The sequence below is a fragment of the Pezoporus flaviventris genome, unplaced genomic scaffold, assembly GCF_033815535.1.
Source record: "Pezoporus flaviventris isolate CSIRO_AGI_PZ_B2104156 unplaced genomic scaffold, CSIRO_AGI_Pfla_v1 ptg000031l, whole genome shotgun sequence".
Taxonomy (NCBI): domain Eukaryota; kingdom Metazoa; phylum Chordata; class Aves; order Psittaciformes; family Psittacidae; genus Pezoporus; species Pezoporus flaviventris.
Genome location: NW_026892579.1, coordinates 7,468,317 through 7,492,095, shown reverse-complemented (window position 1 = coordinate 7,492,095; position 23,779 = coordinate 7,468,317). Strand labels below are relative to the sequence as shown.

General features: G+C 42.1%; 1 protein-coding gene across 1 annotated transcript in view; it reads right to left on the bottom strand.

Annotated features, from left to right (window-relative positions):
- The window catches only part of METTL24 (methyltransferase like 24), a 47,047-nt gene that overhangs the window by 6,973 nt on the left and 16,295 nt on the right, over window positions 1–23,779 (bottom strand). The window contains exons 2-4 of the mRNA XM_061460104.1: window positions 19,216–19,314; window positions 15,435–15,574; window positions 9,555–9,783 (exon numbers count right to left, since the gene is read on the bottom strand). Of these exons, the coding sequence (XP_061316088.1) occupies window positions 9,555–9,783; window positions 15,435–15,574; window positions 19,216–19,314 (468 nt within the window). The remainder of the gene's footprint in view (window positions 1–9,554; window positions 9,784–15,434; window positions 15,575–19,215; window positions 19,315–23,779) is intronic.

Here is a 23,779-nt window from a genome sequence, read left to right as displayed (position 1 = left end):
CTGGTCATAAAACAATACACGTCCCCAGGCCTGAGTTGATTTGGAGACAGGTTTGATGGGTTTAGTTAGCATTATGCTATATTGACCTTAGAGCTAGAGGTATTGTGCTTAACATCTTGTCTAGCCTTCGACCCAGCAAGACCAAGCTTTCTGTACAAGTGACCCAGGATCTACAAGCCCTCAGCATGGGGCAGGCCAGCACTTCATGCAGACAATGCTGAGGGAGAGGACCTTCTCCTCACAAAAATCCTGAGCATCAAAGATCTTGGTTCCCCAAATCTTTAAACTGAAACCAGTCTCCACAGCAGGCAATGGGAGCTTAACCACTAGCTGAGGACTCAAAGAGATGCTTTCTCAAAGGAAACAGGGTGAGGAGCCAGTGTGAGGACATGAGCTCCCCAGATAGGGACCTTCTTGGCTGCTCAGAATGGCAGCAGCTCACAAGGTGCATCCCTGCCCAGAAACACCATGCTCCAGCTCCCATTTGCACCGTATTACCTTTTCCAGTTTGCACAGTTCTCCCGTTGTATAGAAAAAGATGAAAACAACATCCCCATACCAGGTCCCTCAATCTAATGGCTCGATTGCCCAAGTGGGAAAAATCCCATAAGGGATCTTCAGAAACCCTGATTTTAAATAATCTAACATCCTGATCATCAGCAAGAGCTCTGCTCGGAAAAGCCCATGCTGCAAACAGGCATTTTAAATGTGGCGTTTATTCCACCAGCAGCCAACAGCACAGGCTGGAACTGCAGCCGCTCCACACGCTGCCCTGGCCGAGCACACGAGTTGCCCTGCAAAGGGCACATTCAGCCATCCAATCTCGCAGGAGATGTCCCGCTGCCTGCTCCCCCCCACCCCGCTAAGGGGGGAAAATCCTTTTATTTCTATTCTTTTGATCTTCTCTGCCAGACACTGCTGGGCGCCTGTGGGAACGGATGTTTACTCAAAAGAATAAATGCTGTATTCTGGAGCCTCAAGTCTCTTCATTAAAGAGGAACAAACACTTGCAGTCTGTTTGTGTCACCCCAGTGCCAAGCAAGGATGGTGGGACCCTGCTCTATGCTTACATAAAGCAACGTTATTCCAGTCTTCCTAAAGTGAAAGCCAGCAGCAATATGACAAACACACTATAAGGGGACAAGGCAGTTGGCACAGGAGGTTTACATTAGAAGCCAGATAGTTAAGCAGCAATGGATCCCAAAGCCCTGAGGAGCAAGACCTGCAAGCTGTGTGAACACGTGCAAGGGACAGAGGGCTTAGGCTACTGTAAAATGGTTGTACACAGTAGACAGCATTTTAGTGGTAAGACCTGTTATTGTTTATTAATACAGTGCCCATGGGGGACTTCAAAAAACTTCAAAAAAACTGAAGAAAGGGCTCAGAGTCCCATCTTCAAAAAATGTTTACCACACCTTAAAGAACATCTCCTGCAGGATGAGAACATGCAGCCCTGGTATAACTGAATAGCTCCAATTAAATCTGGTGGAGGACCTGGTTCCCATCTGCACTAGCCAGTGCAATGAAGTTCTTTAAGACTTCACCCCTTCATGGGCATCTGTTTCATTTCATCTTTGGTCCAAGGTACCAACCTGCCTCCCTTCAGCTTCACTGTCCACCCTGCTGTTTGTTTGCAGCCAAGGCAGGAAGAAAGCTGTGTGTTCCTGAAAGCATGAATAAGGAACACCCTGAACTGCTTGCACAACTACCAGATTTCATCTGGTATGGGTAGTGAGAAGGGGAAAGGAGAGCTGCTGTAGCTTTGATCTCTGGATTGCAAATTTTTGAGAATAGAAGGATACCTTAAACTGCTGTCAGCTCAAAAATGAGACCAGAAAGGATCAAGACACTAATGGGAAAGTAATCAAACAAGAGATGACCAATTCCAATAACAAGAATTTGTGAACAGTGACAGGGAGGAGGAATGAGCTACTAGGGACAAATGTGCATGTGGAGGTAAATGACTTTTTTGCATAGAGTTCCTAAGTGCTCTGGATAGGGCATTTACCTAAAGAACTTGTTAATGTGAATTACTGCCTGGAAATCCTTCAGAAATACAGGTAGCGGAGAAAGACCAGGATGCTTATGGAAAGGGGATTGCTCTCAACTCTCATTAATCCAGTGTCATGTCATGGACCACCACCCTGAACAGATATTCAGCACCTTGACTGAACTAAAACCCTAGATGCACATTACTGTGCCTAAGCCAGTGTTAACAGCTTAACCAGGAGCTGGGGAGCATGAATACAGATCTGAGCTCAGCAGATGCTCTGCATCTGGTACCAGGTATGGCAGGTTCCTCAGGCTCCTGCCAAACTCTGCTTTCATCTGAAAGAGGGGATCAGGAATGCCTGACTTCTTACAGCTACAGCATACCAATGATGACTCCACAGTGCCTGCAGCAAGTACCACGCGCTTCTGAATGCAACTGTTTGACACCAAAATAGCGGAATGCTGCTGCTGCTGCTGTTGAAAAGAAGGTGGAACCACACTAGGGCACCGAACTGTGCTGGAATTCAACATGGCTTGTGCAGCCCTCTAGTAAAGCTGGGGGAAAGCTGATATTAATACCCAATATTTTCTAAAGGGTCTAACGACCACAACAAAGGCAACAAAAAAATAAAAGAAAACCCTAAAAAACAATGCTCCTTCCTTCCCAATTTTTAGCAGACAATTATGTGGTTTGAAAACGCCCCCTTTTTTTTTGTTTTTTTTTTGGGGGGGGGGTGTGGGGGGTGTTTGTTTCCAAAGATGACCTGCATCAGCTCTACTTCAACAGCAAAACACTTTCATTACAATTCAGGCGCTGCACTAGTCCTTTTCCTAGGGGAAGAAAAGGCTACGCATCACACCACATTCAGCCAACACTATCATTAAAAAGACCTTCGCTTCATGCCTGACAATCACATACTGAATGGCACCTCAGGTTGCTCCCTAGAAACACCAGCATCCTTAACAATATCTTGAGAACTGCTCCTGGGAGAGAGAGTTTAAATGAGGCAAAAGGAGATGTAAGGGACTGAGAGAAAACCCTGTAAAGGAATGTGTATGAGGCATTCCTTGCATACAACACAGAGTGGGAGAGGCGTGAGCAGTATATCACTGTCCAAAGATCTTTGCCTCCAGAAATTTAAGGTTATCAAGCCCATTTCTCCTTGCAGCCAAAGCCTTCAATCTAGTTACAATTAAAATACTTTATGCAACAGCAGCCTCAGCAAACACAGAGCAATTACCACCTTGATTTCATTACCACTGAAATTAAAACATATATGCAACCCAGGAAAGAAACACTGTGTCAGGAGCTTGTACATTACCTGGGGGCAATCATTACAAGGTTACAGAAGGCAGCATTTCCAACTGCAGCTGGAAGCATCTGCACCAGTCTGATTGTCCCTTTTCAGCACATGGAGTAAAATTTGGCAACTCACTGAGGCTCCCCCAGACAAAAGGCTCCCACTCAGCAATGGTTAGTGCTTAAACTGCAGCTTTACTATAACTCCAAGGAAATTGATTGTGTTACACAGGGAATTAACACGGCCCAGCATGTGCAAACATAACCTCAAAGGGATTGAATGAATGTGTTATGGGCAGTAAGTCTTACAAGAACTCATAAATCAAACCACAGAGCTAGAGGCAGATGCTTACTGTAAAATAAGGTGCACTCCAGCATTCCCAGCTTTTGCCCTAATGGGGTGACTTAAAAGAAAATAAAATTACATCTTCTGGATAGCTTACCCTAGCAGTTGTTATCTCCAGCGCTCTCCCTCTTATCACAACCAGCATGGAAATCAGGAGTGAGACTGGTTTGCAGGACTCTCAAGTCCCAAAGTTAGGACTTGTCAAGCAGATGTTCAGTAGAGGCAGCATCTCAGGCAGACAGATACTGAGCACAGTCTGTGGACAAGCCACTCAAGACTGGATGCACCTCACCCAGCCTTAGACATCTAAACCCAAAACAGTTGTCTAAGCTCCTTTATAGGCCACAGAGAAGAACTGGAACTTCTGAAGGGCAATTTGAGACGTGCAGGTCACATCATCCAGCCGGTTCTAAACATCTGCCCTTGAAGTTGATGAACTGCAACTTAATGGTTTCCCTTGAGTTTATGAGGACCTCAACAGCTATCTCAAATGCAGAAATTTAATGGAGGTGACTTCCATGCTCCTCCACCGCCTGGCAGGACATTTATTTACACTATAAGCTCTTCTAGCTATGGCATTACATAGACTCACAGAATGGTTAGGGTTGGATAGGACCTTAAGATCATTTAGTTCCAACCCCCTGCCATGGGTCGGGACACCTCATACTCAACCAAGCTGCCCAAAATCTGCCTGGTGCAAAAGTATCCAGTGCTAAAGTGAGACTTTACAGTGCAGTTACTTCTACTATAAATAGGCCAGGATCAGCCATCTACACTTCAAAAAAACAGTGCTCCGGGACAAAACTCTTTCTTCTGTGCCATGCAGAAACTGATATAACAAAGAAACAGTATGATGTGTCTACATAAAAGCAAACGCTATGACAAGCAGTAGCAGTGCAGACATTTCCAGGAGAGGAAAGGAAATAAGGCAGTCACAGCCTGAGCATTAGCAGACACCCCACTGGGACTTCTGAATAGGACTGATTGCTGATGCTCCAGCTGCAGTAGGGCAGCAAAACCTTAGTAAGATGTTATGGGAAACAGAGGATGTCTCATGTCGGAGAAGACTTAGAGAGGGCAGTGTGATAACCTTACCAAAGCAAGGGCTGTTCTTCACAACTATATCTGGATGGTACAAATATATCTGAATGGTAAATAACAGCTGCAGAAAAAAGGGCCACTTAAGCCTAAAGATCATTGATTGCACAAGTAAATTTGGATGTGAAATTAACGAGTCTAAAATCAGATGAAGGGTGGATTTTTCCTTCTAGAATTGACACTCCAGAAAAGCCCCAAATAAGCATAATAAAGCAAAGAGAAAAAAAAAATAAGACCTCTGAAGACAGAACTCCAGACATTTACTTAAGGATTTGTATGGTGCAGTGATTCAAGAGATCTGGTCTCACTGGGTCTTTCTGATGCTAAACCAAAGGCAGCAAAGCACAGATCTGAGCTTTCTGCTCCAGCAAGGTTAAGGGGGCTGTTCCCTGGCTGCAGCAGCAACAGTGACAAGGGCTCCTTCCTGCAAGAGCTACTGAGCTTCTGAGCTCCTGGCTTCTTATCCCAAGGTCAGGCTTCCACCTCAGGACATAAACCAGTTTGCAGGCACTTATCAGCCAATACTGAGGACCTTATGTGAGTTAAAATGGCAGCTGAGCAGGGTTTATGAACACCAGTGGCATCCACATATTGAACTTGAGCAGCCCTTTAGTGAACATAGCTCACAGCAACCCCCAGGCTCCCTGTGCCTTGCCTAAGTCTACCCCTCCAAGGGATAATCAAAGTTAAATGATTCTGTTAGGCAGGGTCAAGGGTTCAAAGGACTATTCTGGTCCCTGCAGTCCTGAGGCGTGTGTGGTAAAGAGTAATTGTATGGATTTGGTTACTCTAAAACTTGAATACGTACAGTTAATTTTGTGTTTTGTTAATCAAATCTCTATGCACAACTAAGTTGTTATGCAGTTGTCTCCCAGGGCTTTTATTTTATATTTATTTGTGTACTACAAACAGAGCCAATTTTAAGCCAAAATGGTAAATCTGTTCTCTTTAATTTTTGCCCTTTCACACCAGTCTTCTGAAAACTGTAAGTGCAGCATGATATAGACTCTATTGTATCTGCTTTAGGAGAGGAGCAAGTGATAAATTACTTGCCCAGGAAGAGGTGAGGTTATTAATCAAAACGGCTTCAGGGTGTAGTGTTTTGAAGTGTCGAGTAATAAGTAACAGGTGAAAGGGAGGAGGTTTTTCCTTTTGAAACCCTAAATCTGACCTGTTCAATAACATGAAGCAGATAGCCAGGTTGTCACAGGGAAAAAAATAATCTTTGTGAAGAGACAGTGTAAATTAACACCTTCAAATCAAAATCATGACTTAAGGACTGCCTTGTGTTTCTTTTCATAGTAAACAATGACACAGTTTGGTCTCCTACACTGCTCACAATGACTTGAATGGCAGGAGTTGAATGCCTGTAGTCCACTGAAAGTTACACCCCTTAGCACCTCCTGATAAAATTAAGGTTTTACTTCGCATTCTGAGATTCTCATTTCTAGCTTTATTAGTTTCCAAGCAACCATCTCATTCACTGCTGAGCTATGCTGCCAAGTAATGCAAGTTGTGGGAGTGCATCTAGATAACTACATCCAGTTTCGGTCCCCACAAGACAGACAATGGCAAACTGAGGTGAGCTCAGCTGGGAGCCACCAAGATAGTAGAGAACTACAGCACTTGCCCTGCAAGGAGAGACTGGGGGAACGGGGCTTGTTCAACCTAGGCATGAGATGGCCTTGAATGATGGATCGGTCTGTAGAACCTACCAAGAGCTCATCAAGACAGCAGAGAGGCTCTTCAGCAGTACACAGAAGGAGGACTAGAGACAACAGGCATAAACTGAAACTGGGGGCTTTCAGACTGGATATAAGGAGAAACTTCTTCACGATGGACAGTCAAGCAGGACAACAGCTGGCCCAGAGAAGTTGTGCAGTGTCCATTTTGGGGAAAACTCAGTGGTTTTCAAGACCAGAGTACATAAAGCATTGAATATCCTGGTCTGGCTTCACAGCTGGCCTTGCTTTGAGCAGGGAATTAAACTACAGGCCTCTCAAGATTACTTCTGAACTGAATGATCCAGCAACTCTGTAAGAAGCTCCCCATCCACCTACCACTAATCCACAGGGAACATCAGCACTGTAGCATCCCAGTATGTAGTCAGAGAACATGAAAGCAAAAGGTTTCACAAAGTTGAACTCCACTGCAATAAGACAGAAAATCCTGGGGCTTTCTCCTCTTCTTGCTCTGTTCATCAGCAGTGTGCTACAAACTGTGCATGTTCAGAAAAAAAAATGGTGGAAGGAAGGGAGGGAAGATGAGAAGGATCAATTTTTACAGCTTTATCCTTTCCTGTGGCAAATAAAATACTGCTCTTCTTAGAAGATACACCAGTAAATTCTCAGTTGAGATTTGTGTACTAGGAAACAGGACTCTCCTGACAACCTTTGGAGATTATTCCAAGGCTTAAAAGATTTCACACTCTAACAGTTCCCCCAAATACTCTGACTACATGTTTCTTTTGTCAGTCTTATCCTAATATAGTACTAGATAAGTCCTCTACCTCCAGGCTATTTACACTCGCCAGAGAACTGAAGACTGTTATGCCACACAGACAATTAGAAAGATCCAATTCTTTTAATCTTTCCTCAAATCCACTGTAACAACAAAACCCTGTTTGTATTTCTTGCCATAATATCAAGATGGGTTTCCCTTTCTATGGATGAGGTCCCAGTACTGACTGCAGAATAGCAGGTGTGCTCTCATCCCAGTCAGAGTGTAAACAAGCCCATTCAAACTGTTCAATTCCCTTGCACACAAAACTGTCAAATTGCATGTTTTCTTTTCAAGGCTACAATGGCAAGAATTAGAAGGGCCTTGTCTGTCCTCTCTTCATGAGCTCAATCCAAAGTCTCTGGCATCAGCAGAAATAGTTTCAATCACTTGGAGGGTCTTGGATCAAGTACCAAATCACAAAGAATAAAAGCAAGGAGAAAACGAAGCATTAAGTTCAAATGCAGCTGCCTGGAATTCCTGCCTTGAAGTGGTAACAGAGTGACTTTGAGGGTAGGCGGAAGGATTTTTAAAATTAAAAAGAACAGAATGAAGAGCATGTTCTAATAAAAAAAAAAAAAAAAAAAAAAACCACTTCGGAAAATATTCTGTGAAACTGTTTTGAATTAACTTATTTATTTGGTCTAGGGAACATTCCACTCACATTCACCAGAACTGACTGTCACAGTATTTATTTACTTCAATGTTCTCTTACTAAACTGGAGTTTACTGGTGTCTTTACATGACATACAACTTCTCAGGCTGCCTGCCAAATGATGAAAACTAAACAGAACAATGTGAGGAGGGTCAGCCCACTCAGGTATTTCACAAGTAACGAAGATTGTACAGTATGTAACAGCTTTATCCTCACTGAGATAAAGTCAGCATCTGACTTCACTAATGTCATAATTTGCACATGGCTGCTACCTGAATGCTAACAGAGCAAGAGGTTATATACAGTGTTCATGATGTGCCAACATACTTAACCAAAGCCTGTGCTATGTGTATGCAGCTAGAACAAAGCCTGATTGCATGTGTAATACGTGCATTATGCTCCTTGGCTAGTGTGAGCCAACTGTTTTCCTGTCAGACAGCTTTCACTCAGAAAGGTATATACTGAGATTCATAGCTACACTCTTCTCATTCACAGAAGGTCTTACAATCATTCTGTGTTACCATGATAACCTGGGAACTGACTGTTCTCAGTAGGCCTGGTGTATCACAAGACTCACACTTTCTCTGGACCAGGTCATTAATCATTTGCTGTGTGACAAATTCTTCTAAAATCAAAACACTCAATCTAAGGCACATGTCAAAGAAAAGCCACCTCCCTGTCTTCCCAGATGTTTCACTAATGCAGAGCCTAGTATAGTTACAGTATGACTAAGAAGCAGAAAAAAGCTTTTTTATGCTCTTATCTTCAAAACGGTCCAATCAGTAGAGCTGAACCAAAAGAAAATACTAAAGAAAAGCAAGAAGTGAACTGAAAAGGACATCTTGCAGTTTATAATAACAAACCAAACAAACACTGCTCTGCTGGCTTTGTAAATCTTACAGAAAAGCTTCTCCTTAGCTCAGGCTGTCTATTTCTTAAAAAAAAAAAATAAAGAGAAGCAGAACTAGCTTCAGGCAAATAAGTATATCAGCATTTGAATTCATGCTTGTATAGCCTCTGAACAAAAAAACTCTCTTAAAAGCAGCCTAAGGAGCTTCCTCAAATGTATTCTGGCAACACTTATTTGAGGCTTGAAGATTTCAAATGTCTTTACAGTTCCCCAAAAACAAACTGGAAAATGTTAAAAAAAAAAAAAGCCCACAGATGGCTGCTAATTTCAAAACAGGATGTTTTTGTTGTCGATGACTGCAGTTAGGACCAGCGACCTTGAGAATGTAAACAACCCATCCATTACCTCTTCTCTTCTAATCACTGTTGCAAATATTTTTTTTTCACTCTTTATAAACTTGGCTGAATGAGTAGCTTAGTGCTCATACTCAGGCTAAGACCAGAAGTTCCACAGGACTCAAATTACTAGCACTGAATGTCACCAGCTAGTTGAAGGGAAAAGGAAGGGAGGAGGAGGGAAGTATTTAGTATATGGCTAGTGTTTTAAACTCAAGGTAGCTGTCATGAGCAGATAGAAAAAGCAAGACAGAAAAGGCACCCCTCCAAGAAACACATTACAAGTAATGCTGAAAAAAGATCTGCTGTCACGAGATAACCCTACCAAGTGCTCATACTTCTGAGACAGCAAGGAGGAAGCTCTGCAGTTTTCCCAGCAGCTAACCCTGCAGTCAGAAACCTGACCCCTGAGTCCTTACCTTCTGATGTCCAAATTCATTCAATATTGTGCCCAGCTTCTTCGTGTTGCTGTGAAGTTTATGAGCAGCAATGGCTGGATTGGGATCCCTCCAGTCAATGGACAGGCGATGATACCAGAGGTGCCGACCCTCCTGAATGTGTGCTGACTTGATGCTGGGGTCAAAGCGATGCACCTCGCATCCACTGTTGGCCATGCTTGTCTCAAACTGGTTGTCATTGTTGCCTAGCCTACAAAAGCAGAAAGATTTAACTATTAATGCCACAAAAAGAACTAGGACATTCTGATGATTTACAGTAAAATCCAACACCTCTGTTTCTGAACCAAAGTGGAAGATCTGTTGTGCTCCTTCTTGGGACAGATCCACAGTACTGAACATAATGTAACCCTAATTCTGATGAGGTAACCAGAAATAAAGCTAATGGTCAACAGTAACAGCTACTGAAGATTTGGAATAAGTAGTTAGATAAAGGAAAGTTAAAGGAACATGTGTTATTTTTCCCCAATGTCACATTCATAACTGACCTTAAGAAACTTTTAATGACATTGGTAATTTATAGAATTAAACTACCAAAGTGAATGGGCTGAACTAACCTCACTAGAAAATTCAAGCTATATACTGCATACAGTCAGAATGAACAGCTCCTTTCAAGGCAAGAACTAATCCACTTTTAGCCAGGTTGATAACCTTCCCAAGAGCTTCTTTGTAATTCAGAAGCTGACATCATTTATAAGAAAGTAAATTAAAAGTTAGACCCTTTGTGCTGTTATTATTCATCTATTCATATTTTTCTCTCTATATATTCCTCTATTTTCAATTTGCTTTTTCTTGACAAGATTACAACTTTCCTTAGTCCCCACTGCACTGATTTCCAATGACCAAGCCATAAGCAGAAGAACAAATACATTTAAAATTTATACAATACTGACACAAGAACGACATGCCTCTCTTTCTCTGGGCACAAGAAGACACAGATAAAAAAGGCAAATCTAAAAATGACTCCTTCACAACAGTAACAGAGTTTTTACACAACTTCAGAGAAAACTGCTGCTAATTTGGCAAAGACCCCACAGAAGAGGAAAAATTAATAGCCTCATCGTACAGTGGCATGGGCTCAGTCCCCATCTCTGGAAGAAGATGTACTTTACAAGGCTATGCCATATTCCCACTTCCTACAGCCAGCTGGTTCACAAAGGGTACATTAGAACTAAAAAATTCTGGTATTTACCATTATAACCACGTCTGGACCACAGGCCTCTGCTACTGCGTAAAATAGGATGTCCTCCTCATTCCTGCTCCTCCAAGCTTGTTCCAAACATGGTTCAAATCATGCACGAAACCTTAAACTTAACCTAAATTATGCTAAATTATACACACATGTAGTGCTGGGAAGAGACTCAAGACTTTTAAATCAGCACTTCAACAAGTTGTTCTAATTGAGAATATCTATTATGTACTAACAGCATGGCATTTATCTATCATACACAAACCATTACATGGCACTACTGTTAGTCATACTGTCAGAGCACCTGCTACACTACACCACAATTATCCTAAGCAATGGTGCGAGTCTAAAATCTATTTGCATCAACCTGTAAAACACAATACATTTTAAATCATGATACACTATGGTACGACATTAAACCAGCACTAAACATTTTCCATAAATGACACACGGATAAATTAAAATGAATCCAACTCATGAAACAATGTTTGGAAGAACATATGTTTTGGAAGTTTCCAGTATGGTATGACACTTGCTGTGATACTGGCTAAGCACAGTGTAATGGTGCCTTATTAGAAGGTCTTCTCCCCAGCCACCTTCCCCTTCAGGCATCCTGGGAAAGCAGAAGACAGGGTTTGCAGAAACAGCTTTTAAGAACTCTATTTCACATGATTCCAGCCTGCACAGCTGCATAGGAGGAAAAGAGAGGAGTTTCCTTTTAATAAATTCAACACACATTAGTAAAAAGTTCAGAAGTTAACCAAGTGAATTGACATATTCTCTTGTGTGTGGCTTTCTACAAAAGGGACACTGATGGACAAAGACCAGTGTAATCCCTTAGGAATGAGAAGCTGGCTAGAAATGAACATGTGAATTGTTGGGGACAGTTACAGCATTAGAGTGATGAGCCTACCAGCGACTAACAGACACATGTGTCCGTGACACACTTCAAATCATACCAGCTGGTACAACATAGAGGACCAGATGCTTTTGATGTAGACAAACCTCAGGCCGCCTCCAAACAGACTGCGACTCACGTGGACTGCAAAGAGAGGTTCACAGTGGTGCAAAATGGGAAAAAAAATAATGACAGTGAAGAAGGTGCTGATATATCTTCTGTCACTCTAGCTAACAGCTCAAATTTATGCCTGAGGAGAGATGTAACCAACAACAAATATTTAGGAGAGAAAATGAGGTCATCTCCAAAAGAACTGGCTCACACGTGATCATGCTAGGGGATAACACAGTGTGAAAAGAGGCAAACAAATGACGTCTCCTAAGAGTGGTTTTGTGTTACTTAAAAAGGGACTGTGATTTTAAAAGAAAGGCATGGAGTTCACACACAGAAGACTGGAGAGGCCTTTCCCCATCACCAGGAGAGAGCAGCTGCTGCCTCCAGCAACAGCAAAATAAAAAAATGCTAAGTACACTGACCTATTTTTCCTGTAAAGGAGAAGGGAGATTGGGTACAGTCGGTAGTTGCATTCAGTCCCCTGCAATGGGAGCAGAGGTGCTGCATTCAAAGCAGCAGAGGGATGGCTCTCCTAGTCTGCGTGCCAGTGGGAAGGAAGGGCTTGCTGGCACTGCTCCCATCCAGCAGCAGGGCAGGGATGCTGACCAGGACAGAGAGCAGCACCACAGGGAGCAGTGTCTCTTGGCTGTCCCCTCTCCCAGGGTTCACAGAGGGTCACAACACACAGAGCCTCCCACTTGGAATAAACACTGGGCTGCAGCTTGCAGTGAACTGGCACATCACACTGGCCCCCACATCATCCTGGCGTGCAGCCAGCATGCAGGTAGCACAAAAGGTGCTTTGTCTCCTCCAGCACAGCTCTAGGGAACACCTGTAGCTGATCCAGCCTGATAACTGCAGATACTCCAGCTCGCACAAAGACCACAGGACAGAGCTGTAGAAATATGCATGTTAAGGCGCACCTTTCCCTTTATGTGCTGTTTCTCCTCCTCTCCTTTCTCAAAGGAAGATAACCAAGCTCTGCAGAGTGGGAAAAAAGAAGCATCCCCTGCCTGGATCCTAAAGCCCCTACATTTTAAGATCCACCTGAAAGGGCGTTTATACAGTACTGCAGCAAGACCCTAAAGCTTAACTGGTAAGTTTGTGAAATCCTATTTATATTATCCCAGCTTGAGTGCCTGCCTGTGGTGTTTGTAACAGATTTAGCTTAATCTAAGCAGATTTAGCACTAATAACTAGAGCTCACTAATGCATATTGCAATTATGTATCATACTGGGAAATCCTGTCACCCAAGCAAAAACATTGCTGCCTCCCAGTAGTGGAAGCAACTAATACTAATTCAAAAAGATCTCCAGATGTTTCAGACACTTCTCACCCCCATTCACAAGTAACCTCTTCCACAGAAATGCCTAGGCAGTATGAATTGTTCCGGTTTTAATGATACACGGATTTAATTCAGGATTCCCAGTAACACTCACATTGAACTTTCACATTTGTCCTCCATCCATCCTCTCTACAGAGAATGTTCCTCATTGGAAGCAGCTGCTCCCCCTTCGCTCTTTACGAAGTATATGAGACAACGAAAATGTTTAAAGGGGATTTTTGTCTTACTTGGAACAAGATTACTTTTCTGCCTGTCATAAACTAAAGGAAATGAGTCGGAGAGAATTGTGCTCCAAAGGCTGCAGAAGTAAACTGGAGGATTGAAGACTGCTCCTCCTTAACCTCAAATATTTTCCTTTTATTTTTTTAGCTGCTTCATGTGATGCATCATGGTTGGGTATTTACTGCACATGTGTGTCTGATGATTGTTGTGCCAACAACAATTTCAATCTCTGCTAAGCCCTACTGTTCCATCAGTACAGCAAATCTGTCATTCAGGATCCCTGCAGCATACCTAAACCAGCACAACATACAAAGCACTGTATAATACATGCGCTAGCTCAAGTTTGTTAAAAAACATTAGAAAGTTACCTTTGTGCTGGTCAGCTCATGACAAATCTGCATTTCCCAGCACAGATGAAGTCAACTTTGCATTGTGCCAACTGGCTAATTCAACAAAAATAACCATTCTCAACCCACACTTGGTCTATAGCAAAAAGGAAAAGGGACATTAATACAGGAGCTCAGGTCTAATATTAATGGTCGTGTAACTTGAAGGGCAAGGGCTAGATTAATTCTACTAAACTCTGGGTACATTGCCAAGACATCTAAAGCCAGCAGCCACATTATCTCAGACTTCCTCTACAATCAAAGGAAAGCTGTACCTACCTTCAAAATGTTATTTAGCTTAGCTGATTTTCCACCTGAATGTGCCCGCCTCTCCCTGCTGACTACTAGGAGCCTCAGGCAGTTAGCCAGTACTACAGCCAAGCAGATATATCTGAACCTTAGCATGGACAGGTCTCTCCTAACGTTCACAGGAACATGAAAAACTGGGTGGGTGGGGGGTGTGTGGAGGGAAGGCAGTGGAATTAAACCTGTATTTTGCATTAGAACCAAGTAAGTATAATTTGAAATAGACTGCAGAGAATATTCAGAAAATAAGAAGCAACAATAGTTGAGAGGAATTTGCTCTCTGTATATGTGATTTGTCTCTAAGGGGCATGGTATTGATCTGCCACGGAGCAATGCAGCTGAACAAAACCAGAGAACTGCTCACCCTCTGAGGATTTTGGTTTTTTCAGCTCAACATAAGCTTGATCCAAATATATGCCTACCCAAATTAAACAGACAACACCCCCTCTGGCTGCAGTGTGCTCTACATTAAATGCTGGCATTAACTGCCATGTGCTAATCATCGAGAAATGCCATTCAGACACAGGTCCTTGCTATCCACCACTTGCAAACCCAGAGCAGCAAAATCACAAAAATAACCTGCTTTGTTTGGAGGGAGATGAAGCCTTCCAATACACCTCTAACCTTATGCTGGCTCCCAGGACAGCAAAAACATTTTTATTAGGCAGCAGCCATGTGGTGATTTGTGTGACACAAGCTCCAGAGCCCAGCAATCATTCTCCTAATACACCTGTGCACTGACAGGTAATGCAAAAGGCCAGCATGGCCCGATGACCTCCCTCATCCTCCCAGGAAGCAGTATTTTAATAGCAGGCAAACAGACTGCACTCATGGTTTCACTACCTGTGAATGCACTTGCTCTGAGAAGAGTGAAAACTTCAATCTCAAGAGCTGTAAACACCACAAACACTACAAATGTTGTAAAATAAAGCCACAATGGCCTTTATTATCACTTTGGCCCATGTCACCCCTGAAGTGCTTAGCAAACACACCTTCATATGGAAATGTACTAATTTGTCCCAGGTCTAGTTAATGAAGATTTATAAGTACGCAAGTCATTTTTGCTCAGGGAAGATGCTGTAGGTTTCTCAGTCTATTTCACTAATTTCCATCTTCTCCTATGTGAACTACCACTCACCATTCAGCAACTTGTTTTCATACCAACATTAGAAAAGCAAAGGAAAACAAAGACCCTCATGGAGAAAGGTTGTTTCCTAAAAAGAGATTGTATAGAATACAATTGTATACAGTACAATATAAAATACAGACCTCAACAGGTCTGTATTTTAAAAGGCAACCTTGTTGTAGCCTATGTTGCATTTATAGGGCTTTTTGAAGCTAGGTGTCATGAAACAATTTGCTGTCTTTAAAGAGAGCACTTACCCAAGAGAATAGAGACGGCACTGCTTGCTTCTGATTCGATGAATGAGGCTAAACCTCTCGTCAAGACATACAGGCCAGGGCTTCTTTGCAGTTTCAGAATGCCCTCTCAGGCTGTTCAGGTTCATGTGCTCACATGAAATCTGTTGAAATCAAAGGATGTTTCATTTTAAGGTAGGACTTTTAATTTGTTTTTAATTTGCCTTCTGGGGAAAGAGCGGAAAGAAGGAAAATGTTAATTGGTTTTATTTAAATCTGTTTGTCAATCTGATACATGGCTATGGAGATGTGATGATTTTTTTTCCCTGATCATCTGTTCTGCTTTGTGAAATTTGAGGTTTACATAACGCCCCAGTTAGCAATGCAATTTGAAAAGCAAATAATTAAGCATTAGCACTATATCCAAAATCAATTTTCCCAAGAAAATTTCTTTCAGCATTAAAATTATTATTTATTTTTCTTTTCAAACCTTGGAGTGGATTCTGCATCCTGAATAATGCTAAAATCATGTCACAATTCAAGCCTGTAATCTCAAGTTGCAGTGTCACTGCAACGTACACTGTATACCTTATCTAAAGCATCCTTCATCTCAGTTCCAGAAGGGATTTGATTATTAACCCAACACATCCCCTCTCCAACAACAAATGGATTTAAGCAAGTGCTTAACTGAACAGAGAAATCATCCTCCTCTGCAGGGATGAACACTGTAAGTCGAAGTCCTCATAAAGACAAAAAAGCAAGGACTTAACACACTGGATTCTTCAGAAAACTTGAAGTGTCGAAAATCACTCAACTGAGAGGTGAAGTCAGCTTTGCCAGCAGCTGAGCAGCAGCCTGCAACAGCCAAAACACAGCAGTGACCAAGCCAGTGAACCTATGGCTTTCGTGGAGTGAGTGACACCCGCAAAGGAGCCTGTGCCTGCAGCACCAGGTCTGCCTGTCCATATCTGTCTGGTAAAAAGGTAGGCATGGGGCTGAGGTGTGCTGCAACCTTTCCAACATTCAGGAGCCAGGGCACATCAGGCAACAGAAAGCCAGTGCAATGTGTACAGCTGCCACCACAGCAGCAGTAAGCCGGTAGCAGGGACAAGAAGCACCAAAGCTGTGGCTGCTTCTGCCCAGGAGAGGCTGGGCTGCACTGCATCAGCACCTGCTTACAGGTGGTTGTCAAAGGGCTTTTCAAACAATGTACAGCCTGGCCAGCAAATTTAGAGGTTGCAGGGCACCTGCATTAGGATGAGAACATGCAGATAGGAAAGCAGAGACTGAGAAGAGCTGCAGGAACACAGCCGAGCCATCATGACAAAAAATTGTTCTTTAGGCCTAGTACCAATCTTGGCTGCAGGGATGGGAGCTGGCACTGCCAGAAAGCCAACAATAAAAATGGTGTAAAGAACACTAGTAGAGACAAAACCAGGTTACACATCAGTCCTGAACTGACTGTTCTCATCCTGCTCCTTCCTTCCTCTACAGCAGCCTGCCTAGGCTCAGCTCCTGGTTTTAGCCAAACTAAAAAGCACATGTCTAACCCCACCTAGAACCACAGAAATGGATCAATTTTACACAGGGGTGGAGTAAAAACTGGAAGGCAGCCTTTGCTGTGTCAGGCACACCATGTGCCTTATTATAAGTAAATAAAACTCTCATTCTTTAACAATCTTAAGCTGTGAAAGATCATTACCTGGAGAATTACATCCAAAAAGCTGCATGCTGGATCACTGCCTCCCTGCTCCTGCTCAGCTCATAATTCCCATGGAAAATTCATAAAAGCTAATATAGCATCTCTTCCTGCTGCTCTCAGAATTCACTAAGTTTTAAGTAATGATTTGCACTGCACCCCATTACCCATTTCCCTTCAGTCGCAGAACAATCAAGGAATAAATGGCATTACAATAACAAGCACTAATTTTAAGACACAGAAGAATAATGTGCTCTCTACAGAGAACTAAGATTCTACAATGATGCCACTTAATTGGCTCATGACATTATGAGCAATTACAACACTCAGAATTTGGAGCAATTTTTAACAGCTCTTGTTACCTAGTAGCTCTTGCTACCAAAAATTAAAAATAAAATAAAATAAAAAGCACAGAACTCTGCCTTCAGCACTATCATCAGCCTGTTGCATGATTTACAGGCCCTGATGCTCTGAGTTCACATCCTGTTCTGGGCTTTTACTCACTACTATCGTACAAATAACACTGTTCTTCCGATCATTAGATACCAGCATTGAAGAAGCTTTTCCTGGATACAACCCGACCCTGCTGACGTGGCATCTGCCCCCTCCAGCAGTTTGAGACACCCTACACTAATGACAGGCAGCTGAACTCAGGCACAGTAATTAGTAAACACTTGCTCAGCAAACAAGGAAAATGAGATCTCATGCTCATCTACATAAGATGATCCCATTTCCAGAAGTGCTCTAACCAATCGTGGTGTTATCCTGCCAGTTATTAATCTATAAAATCTTCCAGGTCAGGAATGAGGATTTGTCTCTTTTTTTGTTTTCACTTATGTTTGTGTGTTCCCCTCCACGGTCAGTTACTCTGGGAACAAAACTTCTTGGTTAGTGTGTCAGAAGCAATAAACTCTCTACTAATTGATGCCCTTGTAGGCTTTGACCCAACGAGAGGAGTTTAGCAGCATCTGCCACAGTTTATTAAGTCACCAAGAAGGGCATTTTGAGCTTAACATGTTTCCACGGCATAAACTTCTATACAACAGAACAAGGAGCTCTACACACATCTCTTGCTGTCTCCATACCCATCATGTTGCCTCCTGCCCTCTCAGTGCTGGCATGAGTGAAGGCAGAGATGTCATTTTCTTGAGGATTTAGCCAGGAGTACCCACTGGAAAGAAACTGGAAGCTAAGTGATCACATTGCTTCCCTCACAGTTACCACACCATCAGCAGAGCAGCATATTTTTAGATGTGTTTCAAATGAATCACATCTCAGCCTTGAAAGCATTGCATTAACAAAGAATTTCATATGTGAATGATATATCAGTGACATGAACACCTGAGGCTTTTTTCTGTTCTCCAGAGTAAGCAATGGTGCAGCTAAATCTGCATTCATGGCTCAACAGCTGATAGGCCTGGGTACCAAAAGCAGACACCCTGTCAGAATTATCAGCATTCAGCACCTTTTCCATTTTTTATTACCCAAAATGCATGCACAAATGCTATTGTACAGAAGTGATGCCTCCATTAAGATATGATGGCCCAATTTCCACATATGCTGAACTCTGGAAGCATCTGTCAACACAATCTGGATTTGGAAATGTCACCATTGAAAAAGCACATAAAACCACTAATTTTCCAGGTCATCATTTTTGCCCTTAAAATATAAGGATTCTACTGGGACGATTTGTCCAAGTTAGGGACTGATGCCCTGTTCTCATTTTACTGGGAACTTCAAATAAATCCTTTTTAGTTAAAATGAGCCTGGTTATCTTATTGAGAAGTGGAGTGGCTGAATATGCAGTTCTCTCATTACAGAGTGCTCTCTACTTTTCTACATCTGTGAGAGAAGAACCACGTCTGGAATTTCACCTCCACTTGTCAGGACACAAACCCATTTGGAAAGCAAGGAAATAATGCATTATTTCTACCCTGTTTTGACCTTTACATTCATGTTGAATGTCAGTGCTAGGTTAACATTCTACACTATAGAAATAAAGCATTTTCAAAACCAGTCTGGTGTGAGGTTAACTCCTTATCTGAGCAGGAACAGCCCATGCCAGACAAGCTGTTTTCTAGATGGAGACTGAAATGAAAAACCTACCTGAGAAGTGCTAATGTATTTCAGGAACCTCAAGGCCTCATTGTCGAGGGAAGGAGTTGGACTTGCCCATGGTTGTAGCTCTATGTGCCATTTTACAGTCTGCAAGGCAAAGCAAAAAACACCTTAAAGAACAGGATTCATTTCTCAGTACAAGGATAAAATGCAAGGGCAAATAAATTGAGGAGATTTAATTTCAAACAAAAAGAGTTTCCTAGGGGCTTGCCTACACATCAAAGTGTTTCAGAATAAAGAAGAGTTTGAACTATGGTGAAAGAGCATCTAACCATAATTTATCATGATCAGCTTTGAAAGCGGATGTAGGTTAATTAGCAAGAAAGGGCTCTTCATCCAGGCTACATATGTCAACACAGTTATTCTAGGACACCCAAGTAAGCCCTGGCTTGCAGAAACACATGGAGAAAACCAAGATTTGAATAACTAAATCCTCTAGCAAAACAGTGAAATAATTTTATATCTATTGCGTATCTCTGCTTGAATGTCCACTGAAACAAGAATTTGGATTGCAAACACAAATCACCAAAGAAACCTCTGCAAACAATCTGATTCTTAAAATCTAGATTTGATGGAAGAGCCAACTTTTTGCAGTCTTTGACAGAAGTCCTCTTCCTGTCCAACACTTGCCTGACAAGATACACCAGAATTCCTTGTTTTACAGAAAAAAAAAGGTCAGTGTGGCTGCCCGGAGCCCTACCACTCCTTATTTTCTTAGCCAGTAGGAAGCAGCTTTGGTGGATGCTTTCTGCACTCCCTGCGAGCCCCCTCAGCTCTGAACCCTGGAGATCCTGACAGCTTTTCCAGCAACACTTCCCACATAGGCAGAGTGGGACAGAAGAGGTCTTTCAGCACGTGCTTGCAGAGCAACAGGGCTCTGTGCTCTCGTTTGTGCCACCTTCTCCAAGTTGTGCCTCCTTTTGTCACACTAGGAAGCTTAGACACGTTATCTGTTGCCCTGAAGTAGATAAAAATACAAGCACAGTGTTAAACTGTACTAAATTAAGATTGATTCCTCATGGCTTTTCTTCTTCAGGTGCCATAACTCACTTCCATGTCTGGGCAGGTACTATCAAGCTTCCCTTTAATCATCCCCAATTAACTGAGCTTCCACAACAAACAAGATCAGGTTTTTACCGCATGGGTTCATGTCACCGTTCAGTAACATGCAAACAGAAACACCATTCCGATTCTCACAGGACCTTATTTCAAAAGAAGCCCTGGAAACATACAGGAAATGGCAATTAACCACAGAGGATGGAGGCAGATCAGAGGGGCGGGATGCTGAGCTCCCAGACAGGACTGGTCTGCAGCACCAGGAGAAAAGGAGTGGTGACAGTGGGGATCCTCCAACACCAGAAAGGAACGCAGGAAAGAAAGAGAAGGCAAAACTAGAAAAGAAAGATGTTCAAAGAGGACACCAGACCTGATGAGTTTGCCTTGAGCTGGTATCATGAACTGGTATTTTTGCAGCCTAAGTAAACACAGTCTGGAGTAAATGTGAACCAGGAGGGCTGTATGAGGTTTATTGTATCTTTAAGGTTTGCTCTTTGGGTTGGTTTGGGATTTTGTTTAGTTTGGTTTGGTTTCTTTTTGTTTGGTTGGGTCTTTTTTGTGCGTGTTTTGTTTAGTTTGTTGGGTTTTTTTTATGTTGTACAGAGATGCTGAAAGAGACTTTTTTTTTTCCCCAGAAGCATATGAAAGTAGCATTTCCCATCCTGAAACTTGCTGCCTGCAGGAAACATGGGCTCCTATACTGTGTACAGCACAAGGCTGGAGCAAGCTAGCAAGAAAGCTCTGCAGCAGCATGTACCCCTGACCCACCGACTGCAGATAGCAGGCTGCAAACAGCTAACAGCAGGAGGACATGTGCACACTGGGGAGGGAAATGCGCGTAATCTTTCGGAATGAGTCACAGTTCACACGGCTGAATAACGTTTGCAATGACAGGAATGCTGCCGTTTCAACAGGCTTGAAAGCTGAAACAAAAATGAAGACTGACAATCGTTTTCTGGGGCAAAAACCCCCACCAAAACAGACACCTAAACATCTGTGCCCAGTTATTCTGAAATCTATTTGTGTGAGAAGTAGCTCATTAAGTAGGGGAATGGCAGGGTGTCCATTGTGGCACTATTCAGCGAGAATATTCTGCACAGAGTCGATGGGGAAGAAAAAGAAAAAATCCCTATAATTAAGCATGTGTATGAGGTTCTTATTCAGCAGAGTGCAATATCTGAGAGCTACTGCGGCTTACTCTCAGGTTCTTAAAATTTTAAACATGACAAACCAAACTGCCTTCCCACTAACTCCAAAATGTATCAACAAACACAGGAAAATTAAGATTAAAACCCCGCTGACACAATAACGCAGTTTCACTAAAAAAAACAAACCAAACAAAAACCAACAAACAAAACTCAACAACAACAACAAAAAAAAACAAACCCCCCAAAAAAACCCACCCAAAACCAAAAAAACAAAAAAAAAAAAACACAAAAAAAATGGAAAGAGATCAACCTTTTATATAGTTCTTTAAATTTAGGAGCACTATATAGATGCTGCTTTTCTGACAGAGATCAGAGCCAAGCTCCTGTTTGACAGCAATGCTTTTGAATAGCTTCTCAAACTTTACACTTGGTCCCTGGCTCCTTATTAAGCAGCAGCTTATTTTCAATCACTAATGAATACATTAGAGAGGTCTGTTCCTCTAAACCTACTAAACACCCCGTGGGTTGTTTCAATAAGTGTTTTACAATACGATGCACAGACACTGAACTGGGGTGAAAATACAGTACATCTCTTGGACTAGGTACACCCTCCCAGCAGGTAACTCACTGGTGTCAATGATGCAGTAGGGGTATCTTTAGGACTCACAGAATATCCTCCTGAAGGAGCCATTCCTTATGTACACCAGTAGCCTTTGTTTATAGCTTTTCAGGTAACTTTCAGCCTCTTCCATAGTGTTTCCATATAAGCCTTCTCAAATAACTCTACAGCTAAGATGTACCTGGCACCCCTGAACCAACTGCTTTGTGAAAATCAGTTTTTTTCCTGATAAACACATGTTCATTATTCTGAGAAGTTTTTCCTCTCTAGACTTAGCAATTTTATTTACTCAAAGCAAACATAACTGATTCGGATTTTCTCACTTGCATCACAGAAACCTCCAGAGTAAATAGCTAATAGCATGTCCCTGTGGCTGTTGCACAAAACAGGCTGAGAAGCAGCTGCTTTCATAGGTGGCTTCTACAGCAAGTACAGAAGAGGAGCAAAGGAGGTATTACAGTCCATATTATACAGCTTTGGATATGAAATTCAGACAGATCTCCCTAGAGTCACCCAGGAGGACCCAGAAAACTGGTGCAGATGTTCTTCATCTCTGGCTATCATCATCAGTGTGCTATCTCCCCAGGCTAAGGGTTCATCCAGTGTGTCAGCATGACTGTTTCCCAAACACCAGCATATCCTAATTCCACGATATTAAGAGATGACAGTACCTAGAAAGTTACAACACCACATACAAAACATCATACTGAACATCTTGAAGTATTCCTCTATATACATTGTTTTGCTTATGGACATGTTACCTGAAATTAGTATTGTAAGAAAAATAAGTCTTCAGCAAGACTCTATCACAGGCACTGGTCGGACACTGATTTCAACTACCCCAGAAGGGTAACAGATATCCAGAAACTGTTACCCAGCATGATGTCTAAATTTTCACATGAGATAACCACAGAGCGAAAGAAAATCTTCAGGCTATGTCACTGCTGTTTTAGAAAAACTACGATGCATTTGAAGATCTGTTTTTTCTCCCAGGTACTACACACTTCAGGACAAGGACTGATGTTTCCTTCACAGCCCAACCTGACAGTAATCTCAGTGACTTTTCTCTGGAAACCACTTCTGTTTAGATTTTTCTCTCTCATCTGATAGTCATCTGATAATCCCTTAATGAACTAGGATACATTCTTTATCCTAAAACTCTGAAATAATAATATAAAGTTTAGATCAACATGCGTAAAAGGCTCACAATCCAGCAGGTGTAAAATTGTAGATCTGCAAAATTTCTGTCTTTTCTAGCATAAACTTGAACACATGAATAATGACATTCTTTCTAGATCAATCCTAGTTTCAGCACATTAATCCAAAGAGCCAAATCCCTCTCTTCCCTTCTGCTTAACTCTGAAAGGGATTTTTTTACCCATTTTTACTTGTAATTACTTATATTATTAAAATTTACTGAAGTTTTATATAATTCCATCTTTAACTCAGTAACTGTTTTTTCTCTCCTTTAAACCTCCCTCATTTTTAGCAGTTTATTAAAGAAACATATTAGCCATGATTATAATTTGGGAATCCCATTGCCCTGCCAAGCAGTCTGTTGCTTCCAAATGATAAACAAAACACTTGTCTATACATACACAGATGTCGTAATCAAGGGAAAAATAGAAAATCCTCTGATAAAACCGTGCAACAATGATTTTTCACATTTGAGGCAGGACCAAACGTGAGTGGAAAGCATTCATGGCAATAAGCTCCAATAGCCATAAAC